At 49.6% G+C, this 16,537-nt stretch overlaps 2 protein-coding genes across 3 annotated transcripts in view; one reads left to right on the top strand and one right to left on the bottom strand.

The window, feature by feature from the left end:
• Window positions 1–3,423, top strand: part of Nsun5 (NOP2/Sun RNA methyltransferase family member 5) — a 5,824-nt gene extending 2,401 nt beyond the window's left edge. Inside the window, exons 5-10 of one of the 2 annotated variants that reach the window (XM_005344621.3) lie at window positions 901–1,039; window positions 1,132–1,247; window positions 2,311–2,489; window positions 2,654–2,864; window positions 2,938–3,073; window positions 3,219–3,423. In XM_005344621.3, the coding sequence (XP_005344678.1) occupies window positions 901–1,039; window positions 1,132–1,247; window positions 2,311–2,489; window positions 2,654–2,864; window positions 2,938–3,073; window positions 3,219–3,404 (967 nt within the window). In that variant the 3' untranslated portion in view covers window positions 3,405–3,423. Of the gene's footprint in view, window positions 1–900; window positions 1,040–1,131; window positions 1,248–2,310; window positions 2,490–2,653; window positions 2,865–2,937; window positions 3,082–3,218 lie in introns of both variants that reach the window. The other variant, XM_005344622.2, reaches the window with a different exon arrangement.
• Window positions 3,424–3,641: 218 nt separating this feature from the next.
• Window positions 3,642–16,537, bottom strand: part of Pom121c (POM121 transmembrane nucleoporin C) — a 17,526-nt gene continuing 4,630 nt past the window's right edge. The window contains exons 5-14 of the mRNA XM_026784769.1: window positions 16,196–16,276; window positions 14,319–14,490; window positions 12,721–12,815; window positions 11,980–12,053; window positions 11,500–11,624; window positions 11,295–11,397; window positions 10,542–10,715; window positions 8,249–9,865; window positions 5,856–5,978; window positions 3,642–5,477 (exon numbers count right to left, since the gene is read on the bottom strand). Of these exons, the coding sequence (XP_026640570.1) occupies window positions 5,380–5,477; window positions 5,856–5,978; window positions 8,249–9,865; window positions 10,542–10,715; window positions 11,295–11,397; window positions 11,500–11,624; window positions 11,980–12,053; window positions 12,721–12,815; window positions 14,319–14,490; window positions 16,196–16,276 (2,662 nt within the window). The 3' untranslated portion in view covers window positions 3,642–5,379. The remainder of the gene's footprint in view (window positions 5,478–5,855; window positions 5,979–8,248; window positions 9,866–10,541; window positions 10,716–11,294; window positions 11,398–11,499; window positions 11,625–11,979; window positions 12,054–12,720; window positions 12,816–14,318; window positions 14,491–16,195; window positions 16,277–16,537) is intronic.

Raw genomic sequence — 16,537 nt, 5'->3', positions numbered from 1 at the left:
CCCCCCCACGCAGTGTGTTCCTAACTGCTGAGCCATGTCTCCAGCCCCCCCACGCAGTGTGTTCCTAACTGCTGAGCTGTGTCTCCATCGCCCCCCCCAGCAGTTTTTTCCTCATCATTTTCTGAGACCTATTTTTTTTTTTTTTTACCCTAAACCCTTACTCCTGCAATTCTTTGTCTACGTTCTGGCGACCTCTCCATTTGTTCTTCAGCCTAACTGCTCCCTGTCCCCTTTCCAGTCTCTTGTCTAGATGACAGTCTCTTCAGCTGTAGGTCAAGACCCCACAGGCTGCAAGAACAATCTACAGTTTGCACTATTTGGAAACAGTAGAAGGTTTCCGAAGACACCACGAGCACAGTCCATTCATAGTCAAAGATCCATAAATCCAGGGTGCTTTTAGCAGCATGTGTCTGTGTGTCATTACGTGGCATTGTCTGCCCTGGGCTCTGAACCCACAGCAATGCACTTTACACTGCACACTCCGGCCCAGCCCACAGACACTACACGGAGCATCTTGGCTCATATTTGAGACTACTGTATGTTAGGGACTACAGTGTTTTGCTGCACATATAGTTTCTGCTCTTTTAGACACATAATGGTCTAAATACGGAAAACAAAGGCTTCAGTATTGCCCTATAGTCATACTGCTATCCCTTAGCCTGGAAATATCAGACTAGTCTGTCTGGATTATATTGCATTAGAATGTCTCATCTTAAAAACTGGTGTTTGATATGCTAACTTCAGTTTCACAAAAAGTCACAACCATCTGCACCTGCAATCCTAGGGACGCTGATGCCCTCTCTTGGTCTCCACAGGCATTGCCTGCACGCTGATGCAGACAAAACACCTAGACACATAAAGGCTAAAAACAAAACCTAACCAGTGGTTGTTTCCTGCCAGCCTAGAGGACTTGCGGACCCTCAAGGGGCAACATTTTCTTTTGGACCCTTTGTTGCCTGAGCTGCTTGTGTTCCCTGCACAGACAGATCTGCATGAGCATCCGCTCTACCACGCTGGCCATCTCATCCTGCAGGATAAGGTTGGGGGGGCAGATGGGGAAAGGGAGGATGTGGGAGGAGTGCCTTCGCAGCTCTGTGTTCACTCAGCTGTCCACATCTGCTGCCCTGCTAGGCCAGCTGCCTCCCAGCCATGCTGCTGTCTCCCCCGCCAGGCTCCCATGTCATTGATGCCTGTGCTGCCCCTGGCAACAAGACCAGTTACATTGCTGCTCTTCTGAAGAACCAGGGGTGAGTGCTGGCAATGAGCTTTGAGGCAGGGGGACAGGTGTGGTCAAATCATGTGCTTTGTGGGTAAAAAGTCTCACCGGATGATACAGATTGAGAGCGTGGCTCTGGACAGCTCATAGGCTTGGGACAAGGCTCCCTCAGCCCTTGGGGTTCTTCCCAGGCTGGTTATCCGTGGTTGGAACCCCTAGAAGCCATTTGTTTTATTTTGGGTGGTAGTGTATTGAGGATTGAATCCCCAAAGCCTTATATGTGCCAGGTAAGCACACTACCACTGAGCCACGCCCCCAGCCCCTCACTGGGGATTCTAAGTAAGCCCTCTATTACTGAGCCACAGCCCCAGACCTATGTCCTGGCTTAGTATGTTACAGTTTGATGTTCTTTTGGGGCTCCATGCTCTATAAATTCTTAGTTCAGGGGCTGGCAAAATGACTCAGTGAGCATTTGCTGCTCTTCCAGAGGACCTGAGTTTGGTACCCAGCACTCATATCAGGTGGCACACAAGTTCTTTAACTCTAGCTCCCTGGGTTCCATCCCTCTTTCTGACCTCCACAGGCATCTGCACACATGTGGCATACAGACACATAGAAGTTAAAGATTTGTTCTTGAGTTTGCATGGCTTTGGGGGAGCCTAGGTAGTTTGGATGCTCAACTTACTAAACCTGGATGGAGGTGGGCGGTCCTTGGACTTCCCACAGGTCAGGGAACCCTGATTACTCTTCAAGCTGATGAGGGAGAGGCACTTGATGGGGGAGGGGGAGGGAAATGGGAGGTGGTGGCGGGGAGGAGGCAGAAATCCTTAATAAATAAATAAATTTAAAAAAAAGAAGTTAAAGATTTATTTTATGTATATGGGGCTCTATCTACATATATACCTGCTCGCCAAAAGAGGGCATCAGATCCCAGTATGGATGGCCATGTGGTTGCCAGGAATTGAACTCAGGACCTCTGGAAGAGCTGACAGTGTTCTTAACCACAGAGCCCTCTCTCTAGCCCCTAAAAGTCTCCTAGAAGTCTTAGTTTAAAACAACTTGTTAGTTCATTCTGCCTCTACTCTCTTCCCTAGGAAGATCTTTGCTTTCGACCAGGATGCTAAGCGGCTGGCAGCCATGGCTACATTGCTGGCTCGAGCTGGGGTCTCTTGCTGCGAGTTAGCAGAGAAGGACTTCCTGACAGTTTCTCCCACTGACCAGCGCTATGGCCAGGTCCAGTACATCTTGCTGGATCCTTCTTGTAGTGGCTCTGGTGAGATGGGGATAATGTAGCTGTGGTCTAGCCTCACAGCAACTTGGACACTGAAGGCTAAATCTTGGTATTACTTCTGACTTGTACTATAGGCAAATGCTCTCGTTTATAAAATGGGGATTTTGATGGGAAATGGCTTCATAATTGCAGCGCCTTTTCCATAGGTATGCTGAGCCGGCAGCTGGAGGAACATGGGGGAGGCACACCTAGCAAGGAGCGCTTGCAGGCCTTGGCAGGGTTCCAGCAGCGGGCTCTGTGCCATGCACTCGCCTTCCCCTCTCTGCAACGCCTAGTCTACTCCACATGTTCCCTTTGCCAAGAAGAGAATGAAGATGTGGTCCAAGAGGCTCTACAGCAGAACTCAGGGGTCTTCAGGTAATGGTGTCCCCAGGACCTGAGAGGTCATGGCTACTTCTCATCAGGGTCTGAGTCCTCTCCTTCTCCACAGACTAGCTCCTGTCCTACCCACGTGGCCTCACCGAGGTCTGAATACCTTCCCAGGGTCTGAACACTGTCTCCGGGCTTCCCCTGAGACTACACTCACTGGAGGCTTCTTTATTGCTGTGTTTGAACGGGCAGAAGTGGTGTCTAGGTGAGTGAAGAGGAGCCAAGTTTTTGTTTAAGTCTATGTAACTGATTGGCTTTCAACTCAGTATGTAGGTAGACGCTGAGTGTTAGAATTAAAGGTATGGGCCATCATACCTGCTAACCTCTGGCCTGTTCTTCCAGCCCAGCCCCACAGGACAAAGCACTGGCTCCAGAACCTCTCAGCAAAGCTCCAAAGAGAAAGAAAAGACGCAAAGCAGCAGCTGGTGCCAACATGCAGCCAAGCACATAGTGGCCACTGTGAGCCCTACAACCAGTAAAACCACCCTCATTGTGTGGGAACCCGACTCCTCTAGAAAGGGCAGATGATGTCCTGGCCCTCCCTGTAGGTCCCTCACTGGGCAGCTACAGTCCTACCAGTAAAGTCTTTGCTTTACAAATAAAGAGCAGATTCAGGTCTATGACAGATCACAGTTTTATTTTTAATGACATAAGCAAGAACAATCTCACATTCATACTAAAAATCTTAGCTACGCTCACAGGAACTCAGTCTGTGGTGGGAAGCCCCAGCCTCCCTGTCCAGCGTGAGCACGGACAAATGTGCCCACACACCGAGGCTATGCCAGGACGCCTCTTCAGGGGCCCTAGAAGCAGGCCTGCTGTGGAGCTGAGGTAATTAGCTCAGACTGAATTGCAGGGAGGCCCCTTCCTTACCTGAGGCACAGGTAGAGGCTTCCTGTGCAGACCCCCCCACCTATCCCCATCCCCAAAGGCATTGGGACGAGGTCCAGCTCTTTCCCAGCTCCACACAACCCATCTTAAACCCTGCCAGTCACAAAGGGAAGGGACCAGTTACAGCTACATCACATTGCTTATAAAGTAAGAATTACACTTATACGACATGTCCAGAAGGAGCTCCGCCCCCTCAGGAGAGCTGCTGGGGACAGCCACGAGCTCCTCCTTCACACAGGCATACTATACAGCTAATTCCTACTATTCAATAGCATTTATATTTAACCACCTCAGTGAACCAAGCTTGAAGGAATTTAAAAGGCAATTTAGCTTAAATATAAAAATAAATTTTTATTTTGTTAAAAAACGTTTAAATATTTTTTCTTTTAATTTAGACACACGCATTCATACTTCTCCCAAAGAGGATGGGCATGGCAGCCAGGCTCTGGGGCCTAAGGGTGTGGTTTTTAGAAGGAAAGACAGGCAGGGAAGGACCCTTTTAGGGACACAACTACTAGGAACCTAAAAGTGTAGTTCATTAATCTACAACTCCAAACTCAGGCAGAAGATGCCCTTGCCTGGGGTGTTACGTGGGGGAGGACCAACAGGGAAGTCTGCTCCTACAGGCACCATCCCCTGGGCTGCCAGCCCTTAATTCAAAACACTATTGAGAATTCAGGAGTCAGTACTGTGGCTGTCACGCGGTGCCACTTTCAGCATTCAATTAGCTAGGCCCAGGCGACATTGAGTCCGGCATTATCAACATGCCGCCACGCATACAATTCAATTCTTCCTCCAAACTCGATTCAAGGAGCAACACACATTAACATCAGACAAACACGATACAAGGCTTGGAAAATACAATCCCGAAGAGGCAAAGTGGCCCGTGGGGTGGCGGGCAAGTGAAGAGGCAGCTAGAAGCAGTGGTGGGCAGTCTGCCTGCCCCAGAACTTTGTGGAGCAAACTTCTCCCCTGGCTCTGCCAGGCTAAGTCTTGAACTGCCAACCTTTTGGAGGCTGGACTGGCAGAGGGCTGGAAATGAAACAGACTTGGCAGAAGAGGCGAGCAGCGCCCACTGGGGTCTCCAAGGCAAAGCAAGATTCACTGCCATTTAAAAGGAATGAATCTTACAGGACAGGTGAGGGACAAAGCAGCAAGAAATGAGAGACCCTGAAGGAACCAGAGGAAGAGAACCACTTCTTATGGCCAAGCCAAGCAGGCAAAGCTCAGGGACATTGTCTCCCCCAATCCCACCTGATGTATATTAGGGACCCAGGTGGGTTCCACGCACCCTCTAGCAGAGACGGTGCTCAAGGAAAGGGGGAGGCCGCCTAGGCTACACACTAAACAAGCGCTGGAGCAGCGAGAGGACAATATGTACAGATGTTTCTTCAGTTCTCCAGCCTCACCAGTGGGACTGTTCAAGTAAAGTATCGGGCTTCTGCCCTCCCTGGGGCACCCACTTTCTCTAGAACAGAAAGGGCCAGGCTGCCACTTCTGCCCTGGTGATGGGCTGGGTTTGCTATGGAATTCGAAGGGTCAGAGGCTCTTCCTAGCAGGTGCTGAGGTCCATATCTGGGCAAGGGATGGGAGAGTGGAGCCAAGAGGCAGGTTACTTCTTGCGGGTATGCTGCCTTCGGGCCTGAAGTCGCTGTCGAGCCCCTGGGGTCTTGGATCCCGCACCAATGGAAAACGAAGGGGCCGCTGATCCTGGAAAGAGTTGACAAGACCTCATCAGGGCAGCTGCTGCCACAGAAAATGTACCTGGTGCCTTGCTCTGGGAAGTTAGTTCAAAAGCAGAAGCATAGGTGTTCCACCAGGGCTTCTGAACCTCTTGGCAGTCCTCCCAGGCCTTGGCAGGAACCCACCAGAAACATGCAGGAACACCAAAGCAAGTAAAATAAACCTGTACAAAACAACACAAAACAAAAAACCCACCTGTACTTGCTTCCCAAATGCCTGAGTTTCCAGAGAAGGCTCCACTCTACTGTTCAACTACCCTAGACCCTGAGGGCCAGCAATCTGCTATCCTGATCACTCCTGGTCCAAGGGACGGGGTGTCATGCTGGCAACAGACTGTCTCCTTACCAAAAGTTGTGACTCCAACAAAGCCTTGGGCAGGTGCTGAGGAGGCCCCAAATGAGAGGCTGCTGCCAGCGGTGCCTATTCCAGGGGCAGGGGTACTCTGCCCAAAGGTGGGTGTGGATGTACCTAGTGGGAACAGACAGAAGAGCTGCAGAGACCAGGCAGGTGTCAGACCTATCCCCCCTGTACCTAGTGCTGAGGAAGGTGGTCTCCGCCACCCCTCCATGTGTAACTGCAGCAGGAGGTGTGGGGCTGACAGGTTAATTCTGATCTACCTCGTCTCCCTGGTTCCCTGCCTTCCCTCTCACACTCACCTTGTAGGGCCCCAATCCTCCCAGGATGCCCCCTGGAAATGGCTCCTGCTCAGCCTGAGTGATTAGTCAGGGCTACTTTGTTCTGACATTGTTTCCAAGACCACTTTTCACCCCTCCTACCTCAAAACCCAATTCTTTTGTTTTGCTGATTTTGAGACCCAGTCTGTTATGAAGCCCAGGTTGGCCTGGAACTCTCCAACCTCCTGCCCAAACCTAAGTGCTGGGATAACAGGGATGCACACAACCCCCAGCCCAATTCTTGATTCAGATCATCAGTCCTGGTCACCTATAGTGTCACCTGTCAATCATTCCTTTCTTCCCCAAAAAGGACTCTGAACCGTCACCCTCCCCATCACCATTCTTAAGTGACTTGACCATTAGTGAGAAAGACTCCTGATCCTTTGGTGTCAACACCACTTACACACTCTCCCTATGTGTTATCTGTCTGGTGTGTGTATTTGCACCAGTGCAATACTCATTCATGGAGTGTAGAGGTTGACAGTGGGTGTCTTCCAGAGTCTCTCACCAGTTTGGACCTGGCTATTTTGGCAAGACTGTCCAATAAGTCCACGGGATCTGCCTACCTCCACACACTCAGCACTGGGATTACAGATAAACACTGCCTCACCTAGCTACTGAGTATTGGGGACTGAACCCAAATCCTCACACTACAAGCACTTTGACTGTTGAGCCATCTCCCCAGTCTCATCCACCTGCTCAATCTAGAGGTTGCTTGAGCCTCTGAACACTGCGTATGAACTTATGTTTCCAAAACCTACAACCAACCACCTGGCAAACCATACACTTTCTCTGGCTATATCCCTTTTCTCACTATCCTGGAAGACTCATTCACAGGCCCACCTCTCACCTCCCCACTTTCCTCAAGAGCTTCTTTCTCCCTTATTTATCAAAAAGGTCAGTAGCTTTTAGGGCTAAAATTCACCCTGCACACAGCAAACAAGATCTCTTTACCCTTCAACTTGAAATTCTGTGACTTCCCTAGATATTTAAAATCCCAACAAGAAACCCTGGCTATGACCAGCCTTCTACTCTAACCAGCCAATCTTGCCTGTCTCTGCTAATGAACCCACCATCCCTGCTTCTGTTGCTGTGCCCTGACACTAACTACCTTCCCCGGCTGCCAACATGGATGCCCACTACCACAGCAGTTGGGAAGCTGGAGTATGAAGATCTTGAGTTTGAGGGCAGCCTGAGTTACACTTAGAAACACACACACACACACACACACACAACCAAACCAAGAAGTCAGTGAGATGGCTCAGTGAGTAAAGGCACTTGCAGCAAAAGCCCAGTGATCTGTGGTATATTCCTAGAATTTAATAAAAGGGGAAGGGGAGAACCAACTCCACGAAGTTGTACTCTGATCTCTACCTGTACATGATGGCAATGCATACACATGAGAGAGTGAGAGCCTACACACACACACACACACAAAGTTAAAATGGGTTGGGGAGATGGCTTGGTGAGTTAAAAGTACTTGCTGTGTAAGCATGAGTAACTATAAAATAAAGCTGAATGTGGCTGTACACACATGTATATACCAAACACAAACCACAAACATTTTCCCTTCCATTCACTATTTCCTCAAAGGCAGCATGATTTTTGTTTTTAAATGGGGCTGGAGAGAGAGCTTAATGATTCCAGAGAACCCAGGTTCAATCCCAGCCCAAAAATGGCAGCTCAAGTCCCAGAGGATCGATCTACCACCCTCTTCCGGCTGCTAGAGCACCAGCATGCATATGGTTCACAGACATACATGTATCAAAACACATATATCAAAATACATCTATCTTCCTAAGATTATTTTAAAAATTATGTGTGCGTGTGTGCACAAGTGCAGTGTCTGTGGAGGTCAGAGAGCTGCACCAGATCCCGCTACAGATATAAGCAGCTGAGAATCACTGGATGTGGGTGCTCTCTAAGAACAGGTCTTATCCCCTCCAGCCCTCCAGAAACCTTTCCGGCCTACACAGGGCCCCTCCATCATTAACTAGCTTGGACTGCCTACAATTTACTTGTAGCTGTTATACACTAAGCCTTATTAACAGCTCCCAATCTTACCTCCAAACACAGGCTTGCTTTCAGGCGTACTGCCCACACTGAAGGCGAAAGGTGAGCTCTGACTGGTTGTGCCCAGGGTGTTCTGACTCAGGCTTCCCCCAAAGGAGGTGGTGGTACCTGTGGTCCCGCTCTGTCCAGATCCAAAGCTGAAAGTTCCAGAGGTGGAGCCAGTGCCTGGAGTAGCACTAAGCCCAAAGCCTCCACTGCCAGAAGAAGCTGCTGAGCCACCAAATGTGAACGGGGATGGAGCAGAGCTGCCAAATAAAGAGCTGCTGCTTCCACTGTTGGTGGTCTGTGTGGTGGCACCAAAGCCAGAAGTGGTGGCTGAACCAAAGGAAAATACAGATGTGGTGCTACCAAAAGCGGGCTGTGTGCTGGCAGGGGTGCCAAAGGTGGAGGCTGTGGCTTTCAACCCGCCAAAAGCCGGCTGTGCAGCACTACCAAAGGTGGCTGGTGCTGGTACTGCAGATGGGGCCGAGGCCACAGAGTTGCCAAACGTGAAAGAGCTGCCAAAACTTGGGGCAAGTGCTGGCTTGGTGGCCCCCTCAGTGGCTCCAAACGTGGGCTGTGGGTTGGCTCCGGGGTAGGCTGGGAGTGCAGGCTTGGCACCAGAGCTAAAGGGAATGTTGAAGGTAGGGGTGACAGTGTTGCTGAAGGTAAGTGTAGGCTGGCTGGTGGTGGCAGGGGCTGAGGTGGAGGTGGTGAGGGTGCTGCCAAAGCCACTAAAGCCACTAGCGCCACTGCTACTGCTGGCCGCTGTCTGAGCAGAACTGCCAAGGGGCTGGCTAAAAGAGGTGCCTGCTGCAGATGCTGCTGTGGCAGGGGGCTTGCCAAACTGAAAGATGGAAGGCAGGGCTGGGGCAGAACTGGCAGCAGTGACAGAGGGACCTCCCCCGAACAGAAGTGGCTGGGAGGTGGAAGTCATGGTATTGCTGGCAGTGCTGGCCACAGAGGTCACTCCAAAGCCAAACACAAGCTTTGAGGCAGAAGTTGTGGTGCCAGAGGCCACTGCGGAGGTGGCAGTAGCAAGGCCAGCGAAGAGAGGGGCTGGTGTGGCTGTAGTGGTGGCTGTAGCAGTTGTCTGCTTCAGGGAGAAGGGGGCTGACAGGGGCATGGTTGTAAATGGCTCCACACTATCAAAAATAGGCTTGAAAGTGTGAGTTGTAGTACTGGCTGTGGTGGAGAGGGTGGTGTTGGACGAGGCTGCAGTGGTGGCTGAGGAGCTAGATGGCAAGGGGCTATCATTCTCACTTTTAGGTGTGGCCATAAAAATGGGCTTAAACATGGGAGAAGCAGAAGCTGGGCCAGGCATGGCAAGGGAGGAAGAGTTGGCAGGTGGGCTCAGCATCCCGAACAGCATGCTGGGCTTTGGGGTCGGGGAGGGAGCCGTGGAGGCTGGGGTGCTGGCAGACTGCTCAGCCTGAGGGACCCCAGGGGACTTGGTATCAGTGAGTGGTGTGACAGATGAAGCAGGAGTCAGCCCCAGGAAGGTGGCTGTAGGTTTGGAGTCCGAGGAGGTGCTGGCCACTGGCTCTGTCAGTGGTGAGACAACAGGGGTCAGGAGGCTGGGTGTCTTCGGAGGTGAAGGAGCTGTAGTAGTTGCTGCTGCAGCAGGTTCTGTGAGGAATAGGAAGTAAGATGAGTTCTGAGGTCCTCTGCAGGCGGCACTTGGCTCAGCACCACCAACGTACAGGGACTCAAGAAGGCATTATTTCCACTCCCAGATTCCAGGAAAGACAGAAGAAAGCAGGGGAGCCTACCTGGGGCTACATGTGGGGTCATGAAGGAAAATGCTCAACTCTGATGTCTACTTACCTACATGCGCCTACTCATTTAACAAAGACCCATCCTGTTTACCAGCCCAGCAAGGCAGTGCCTGTGAGCCCCAAGAGTTGCATCACCACACCTGCACTCCAGTGTGAGAAGCATAGCTACACTGCTGTGTCCATGTGCGATAGCATGGATGTACCAGCTGGCAAGGTTTACCAGCCTTGCCCAGACAGAAAGGGATTTTAGTTATTCTAGGCTTGGGATCCAGAAAGCTAGGACACCTTATGGGAAGGATCATGTCATATTGCAGATACTTCTCAGGGAAGACATAATGTAATTCTCACAGACGACACAGACTCAGGGCAGCTAGGGCAGATGCCTTTGAATCATGAACCCAGTATGACAGTCTGCCTTCCTGTATATTTCCAGACCAGGGCATTCTGAAGCTCAGAACCAACAGGCTCTATACCTGCGACATGTCAAAAGCCTGTCATTACAGGACAGAATAGAATGCTCTTCTTACCTGAGGATGGTGGGGCTGGAGAGTCCTGCATCTTCTTCAAGCTCTCCAATAGTGGGTTAGAGCTAGAAGCTGGGAGGGAGGCTGGTGAGGCGGCAGGCCCCACAGCAGGCAGGGTGAACGTGAAAGGAGGGTTGGTAGCAGATGGGGTTTCAGTGGCCGAGGTGGGGGCATCATCTGAGGAGGAGAAACAATCTTCTAGCAAGTTCCAGAGCAAAGGTACAGGAAGCTCAGAGCCCAAAATGCTTGTTCAGAAATGTCTCCCTATTCTCACGGATGGGACGCTAGACTGCAGGTCTCAACGAAGACCCAAGCAGGTTTTCCTGAGAAGAACAAACAAAGGAAGCTGGAGGGTGGGAGTGGCACTTGGTCTGTGCTGGAGTGGAGGCGGAAGGACTATGAGGGTGATGTCAGCCTGGGTCAGACAGTAACACCATTTTCACTAACAAAACAAAACTTTCAGGTTCCATGGAAAAGTGTTAGTAACAGCTGCTGGAAATAAGACTGAAGAAATCAGGGGACAAAAAAATTCAAGAACTGACTATGGTGGCATCCATCTGTAACCCAGCATTTGGAAGGCTGAAGCAGGGTTATGAATTTGAAGACAGCCTTGGATAGATGAATCTAGACTCAAAACTGGAGCAAAGGAGAATCAAGCGTTCTACTACTTCTCTTCCAAGGAGAGCTGTGGAAACAAACCTCAAAGATAGCAAGGTGCTCAGGCCCTCTGGATCACACTGCACTCTGCACCCTTACCTGTCTTGTCCTCCAAAACCTTGTTAAACCACTGCAGTGAAGCTTTCCTCTCCATGTCCAGGTCTTCGGCAGTGATGGAATAGCCAAGCTCAGGGGGTGGAGGCTACCCAAGAGAACAAAGACAGGTTAGGCTGACCCCAGAAGCGGAAGAAACCTGTTCCCAGCCCGAGTCTAAAAAGAGCTGAGAGGGAGGGACAAGGCATACCAGGGTGAGCTGGTCCCCTCGCCGGGAGGGGAGCAACTGAACTTTGCGTTTGCGTTGCCCAGAGCCGCCAGATGTGGGTGGGGAAGTCCAAGAGTTCTGCTGCTTCCCAGTGGCTGAATCTGCAACTACAGACAAACACAGGTTTGCTGGCCTCCCTGCTCCTCCAGGACAGAATGGTTTTGTTGGAAGACTTCATGTTTTCTGTATGTTGAGTGGCCTGCAAGTATCTGCAATGTTATTCGAAAGGTGCCCACAACTGCTTGGGGGATGGGAGTGACCCCGAGCCCCACATGAGCTCATCACCTACCAGTCCTTGCATTCAGCACTGGACTGTGTCTGCTTTTCTCTCTTCTCACACTAAGGATCTATTAAGGGCCAGATTATCTTCCACGCCCCAGATAGAGCAATGCTCTGTTAACTTCAATGGTGTCGACTTCCATTGCAGACGCCACCCTCAGCCCACATGGCTTCTCTACTTACCCTTTTCTCTTGGGGACTCCTTGTCTGTTACCAAGGGAGCTGAAGAACTGGAAGGGTGACACGGCTCCTCCTCTCTGTGGGGATGGTGAAAAGGCTAGATTTTGTTTGGGAAGACTACCAGGAGTGCAAAGCACCTCACTGGCCACACATGGCCAACGTCTAGAAAGACCGTGGCTCTCGGTCTCAGCACGTCACCATGTCACACTTCTTGTAGAAGTAGAGGTGAGCAGTTAGTTGACAGAGGCCACAAGCATCTGGTCTTTAAACACAGAACTGCGAAGCTTTACTCAGAGCCTGTCAAGTCTAGAGCCCCAGACTGCATTTTCAGGCTCTAACAGCGGGTTAGTGATGGAGCTAGGAGTGAAGCTGGTGAGAAAGCAGGCCCGTGACAGACAGGGTGAAAATAAAAAAGGCTGGGTGGCATGGAGGGTCAGACACGACAGACCTGATCCCCGAGGGGCCGAGCTCCAGTGAAGAGTGAGCTGGGGCCAGGGACCCAGGCTCCCTGCTGACCTGATCCACTCTGCACCACTCCCACTGGAGTACGAGACAGAGAAGGGACCCCAACCATCAGTGTGCTCTGACTGCAGGACAGGGGAACAACTGTAGCAGGCACTTGCTGCTCTTCTAGGGCTTGACTCTGATTTGCTCAGTCAGAGTCAATAAAAGCCCAAAAGCCAATCCCTGTGAAGCCCCATTCCCCCCATCCATACAAAGTGATCAGAAGTGAATGGTGATTACCTTGTTTTCTTGGCTGGCCTCTCTGGTGTCTGGGAGCGAGAGGAAGCTGGGCTAGAAAAGGGGGACGAGGTGGGGCCACCACTCCTCTTCCACAGCTGCAAGTCAAGCAGAGTGGCACATCTAAGACCACCACTGAGAACATGACTATAGAGACATTCTGAATAGGCCAGGCATGGTGGAGCTCTGATTTTGAGGCCAGCCTGGTCTATATAGTGAGTTCTAGGACAGCCAAAACCAAACCAAAATAAAAAACTTTTTTGAGGGGCTGGAGATATGGCTCAGCAGTTAAGAAACACATGCTGCACTTGCAGAGGGTCCAGGTTTGGTTCCCAGCACCCACATCAGGCTGTTCATAAGTACTGTAACTCTAGTGCCAGGAGATCGGATGCTTTCTGGCTTCTGCGGGTACCTACATGCATGCATATGGTGCACCTAAATTCACACAGATTCAAATAAATAAGTTTTTTTTTTCCTTTTTTGAGTCAAAGTCTCACTGAATAGTCCTGGTTGCAATTCTTTATGTAGACCAAGCTAGCCGAAAGCTTAGAGTATGCCACTGCAACCGACAAAATAATAAATCTTAAAAGTATGCTTGTATCCATTACATATTCCAACAATGATGATCTACGGGTATACCCTTTATTTTGCAGATTCTGAAATTCTATCAGAGTAAGCTTATGCATATTAAAAACTACAAACTGGGTGTGGTGGTGCAAGCCTGAAACCTCAGTACTTGGGAAGCAGAAGCCGGATAGCCACTGCAAGTTCAAGCCTCGACTGAGAGCATAGCAAACTTCAGGAGAGCCAGGGATCCATAACACCTTGTCTCAAAAAACAAAACCAAACAAAAAAGATAACTGATCTACCTGTGCAAGCCCATATAGCTACTAGTGTCAATGTCAATATTAATATCAAGTCTGCCTGAAAGCAAAGCTGCCTGGCTTCTCTACCCACAGATATTAACTAGCTCTAAATAAGAACGACAACTACTTTACGCCTTTAATCCCAGCACTCGGGAGGCAGAGGCAGGCGGATCTCTGTGAGTTCGAGACCAGCCTGGTCTACGAGAGCTAGTTCCAGGACAGGCTCCAAAACTACAGAGAAACCCTGTCTCGAAAAAAAAAAACAAAAAAAAACAAAAAACAAACAAAAAACAAAACCATGTACTAAATTCCAACTGCTTACAGATCTCATCTACACGTCAAACTGAACGAACCTTTTTTTTTAAAAGGTTTATTTATTTATTTATACAGTATCCTGCCTGCAGGCCAGAAGAGGGCACCAGATCTCATTATAGGTGGTTTTGAGCCACCATGTGGTTACTGGGAATTGAACTCAGGACCTCTGGAAGAGCAAGCAGTCAGTGCTCTTAACTCCTGAGCTATCTCTCCAGCCCCTGAATGATCCTTTTCAACCACCTACTTCACTGTTGTTTTCCTGTGGTCCATCTGTAGCAACAGCTCCATTTATACCAGTCCCACAGATTGATGTTTTATCTTATTTGCTAGTTAAGGCTTTGTATTTGTTAGCCTAGAGACAGATCCAATGCCAGGCAACAGAGAGTGGTCTGCATCATTGTTTGCGGCCCTGAGAGATACCTGAGAGATACCACGGGTGGAGCTGTAGGAGCTGGTGATGGCATTGCGGCTGGAGCTGGGGATGCCTCCTGTGCATGTACTAGTCAGGGAGCTCACAGAGGAGGTGCGAGACCGTTTGTTCAAGTGGTCATCTGAGCTTTGGGAAGCCAGACTTCTCTTCAGGGAGCCAGGCCTAACAGAAAGGAAGACATGCTACTGAAGATATGTTCTAATATTTCCTCCATGGCTGCAACATAGCTTTTTGAATAAACCTGAAGAAAGCCATAATATTCTCATGGCACTATCAGCAAATGACAAGGTGACCCATATCTGACACAGCATGGGCAACGCACACAGGAGGGCAGAGCACACGGGTGGGGTTGGAGGGAAGGATGACATCTTGACTGTAGCTTCCTGGGGAACTTTAATGCCCTTCAATAAAGCTGTTCAGAGAAAATCGGAGTGAACCAACCACTCTCAGCTAGGCAGTGGTGGCACACACCTTTAATCCCAGCATTTGAGAGGCAGAGGCAGGCAATCTCAGTGAGTTCGAGGCCAGCCTGGTCTACAGAGTTCCAGGACAGTCAGAACTGTTACACAGAGAAACCCAGTCTCAAAAAACCAAACCAAACCAAACCAAACCAAACCAAACCAAGCAACAACAACAACAACAAAAAAAACCCAACCACTCTCCTGAGCCTCCAACCCCAAAAGGAATCTCCCCCATAATCCTCGCTGTAGGCCTGTGTTTCTAGCTTTGCTACACTATGGTCCCAGGGCAACCCGCATCAACCACAAACCAGATGACTGACACTTCAGCAAGATGTGTTTCCATTTTCACCTGTGCAACCTGTCTGCAGCCACAGCCAGCGGTTCCATCTTTTCACACGATAGTGCTTTAGCTTTAGAGGACCATTATCTTAGCTGGCTCCCGGATCTCTGGGTTTCCCCTGAAACTGTCCCCTAGGCTAGAGCCTCCAAAACCACCTGATCACCAATGTTTACCCATTTCAGGCCCTTTTACATCTCAGTGATCCACAAGATGTGTGCATGTCTCCTAAGTGCAGTACAGTGAGCTGAATACAAGCTTCACAGACAGCCTTTTTACCATAGGGGAACCTATGTCCCTTGCGCCCAAACTTTTTGTAAAATTTTAAAATTCAAATGTAGATATTTAGTATTTATCTCAAATTCCATGTTACAACATTTCTTGAACTGCAGAAGTCTTGTGATCTTGTGACTTCCTGTGAAGGGTCAACTATATAACATGTTAGTGAAGTAGATAAAGACAGAAAAGACCAATTACTGGACACGGACTTGTTCATTTATTTAGGAGTTTACTTAAAGCACTCTAAGATTTCACTTGCTACTTGGAATAGAATGACCTGGAGAAACACAAGGTTGTTGCTCTTAACAATCTGAACACAAACGCTTACGCCTGTCAACTGTAATATATGCCTTTAAAACCACCCGACTACCACATCTGCTTCTGTAGAATCTCACCTGCTTTTTCACCCACCCCCCTTATGGCTTTAGAGTATAAAATAAGAACACAAACTGGACCTAGGAGCAAGGAAGGCCTTTCGGGAACTGTCCTGGCTTTGGTCCACTGGTGAATACATCTCCTCTCCTCCACTCCCACTGGTGTCAGAGTGCTTATTCCAGAAAGATTACCACAACATTAGCACAATAGATAGAATGTCATTAAACACAAACCCTCCCTATGCATCTCACTCAGGTTAGTGGAAAAACATGGCAAGAGACTGGAGAGAAAATACCTAAGCATGGCAAATTAGTCAAGAGTGTGAACTGGACAGGAAGCAGAAAGCGAAGAGGAAAGCCGACGGCTACAGCTGTCAAAGCGCACTTTTCCAAGCATCACCAAGGGTTTAACTTACTTGGGCACAAATGCAGCAGGGACTCCGTTGGCAACAAGGGGCTCGAATGCTGAATGCCCACTTCCACTGCTATCATGGCGCCTGTAATAAACCAAAAAGTCCCTCATTAAATACTGCGCCTGTCTTCCCAACCCTTGTAAGCATTTCCCAAACCAGCCATACAGCTCAGCAGGTAAAGGCACTTGCTGCAAGCCTGCTGACCTTCATTTGACTCTGGGAACCCTTGCACCCCACTGTAGTAATAAGAGCGGTGGGCTGCTTCCCGCCACTCGGCTAGCTTTACCCAAAATAATTACATGGACACTGTATTCTTTTAAACACTGCTTGGCTCTTTAGCTTTAG

This window comes from Microtus ochrogaster, chromosome 2 (assembly GCF_000317375.1).
Source record: "Microtus ochrogaster isolate Prairie Vole_2 chromosome 2, MicOch1.0, whole genome shotgun sequence".
NCBI lineage: Eukaryota > Metazoa > Chordata > Mammalia > Rodentia > Cricetidae > Microtus > Microtus ochrogaster.
The sequence above is the reverse complement of the archived record's forward strand: the minus strand, read 5'-3'. Positions and strand labels throughout refer to the sequence as shown.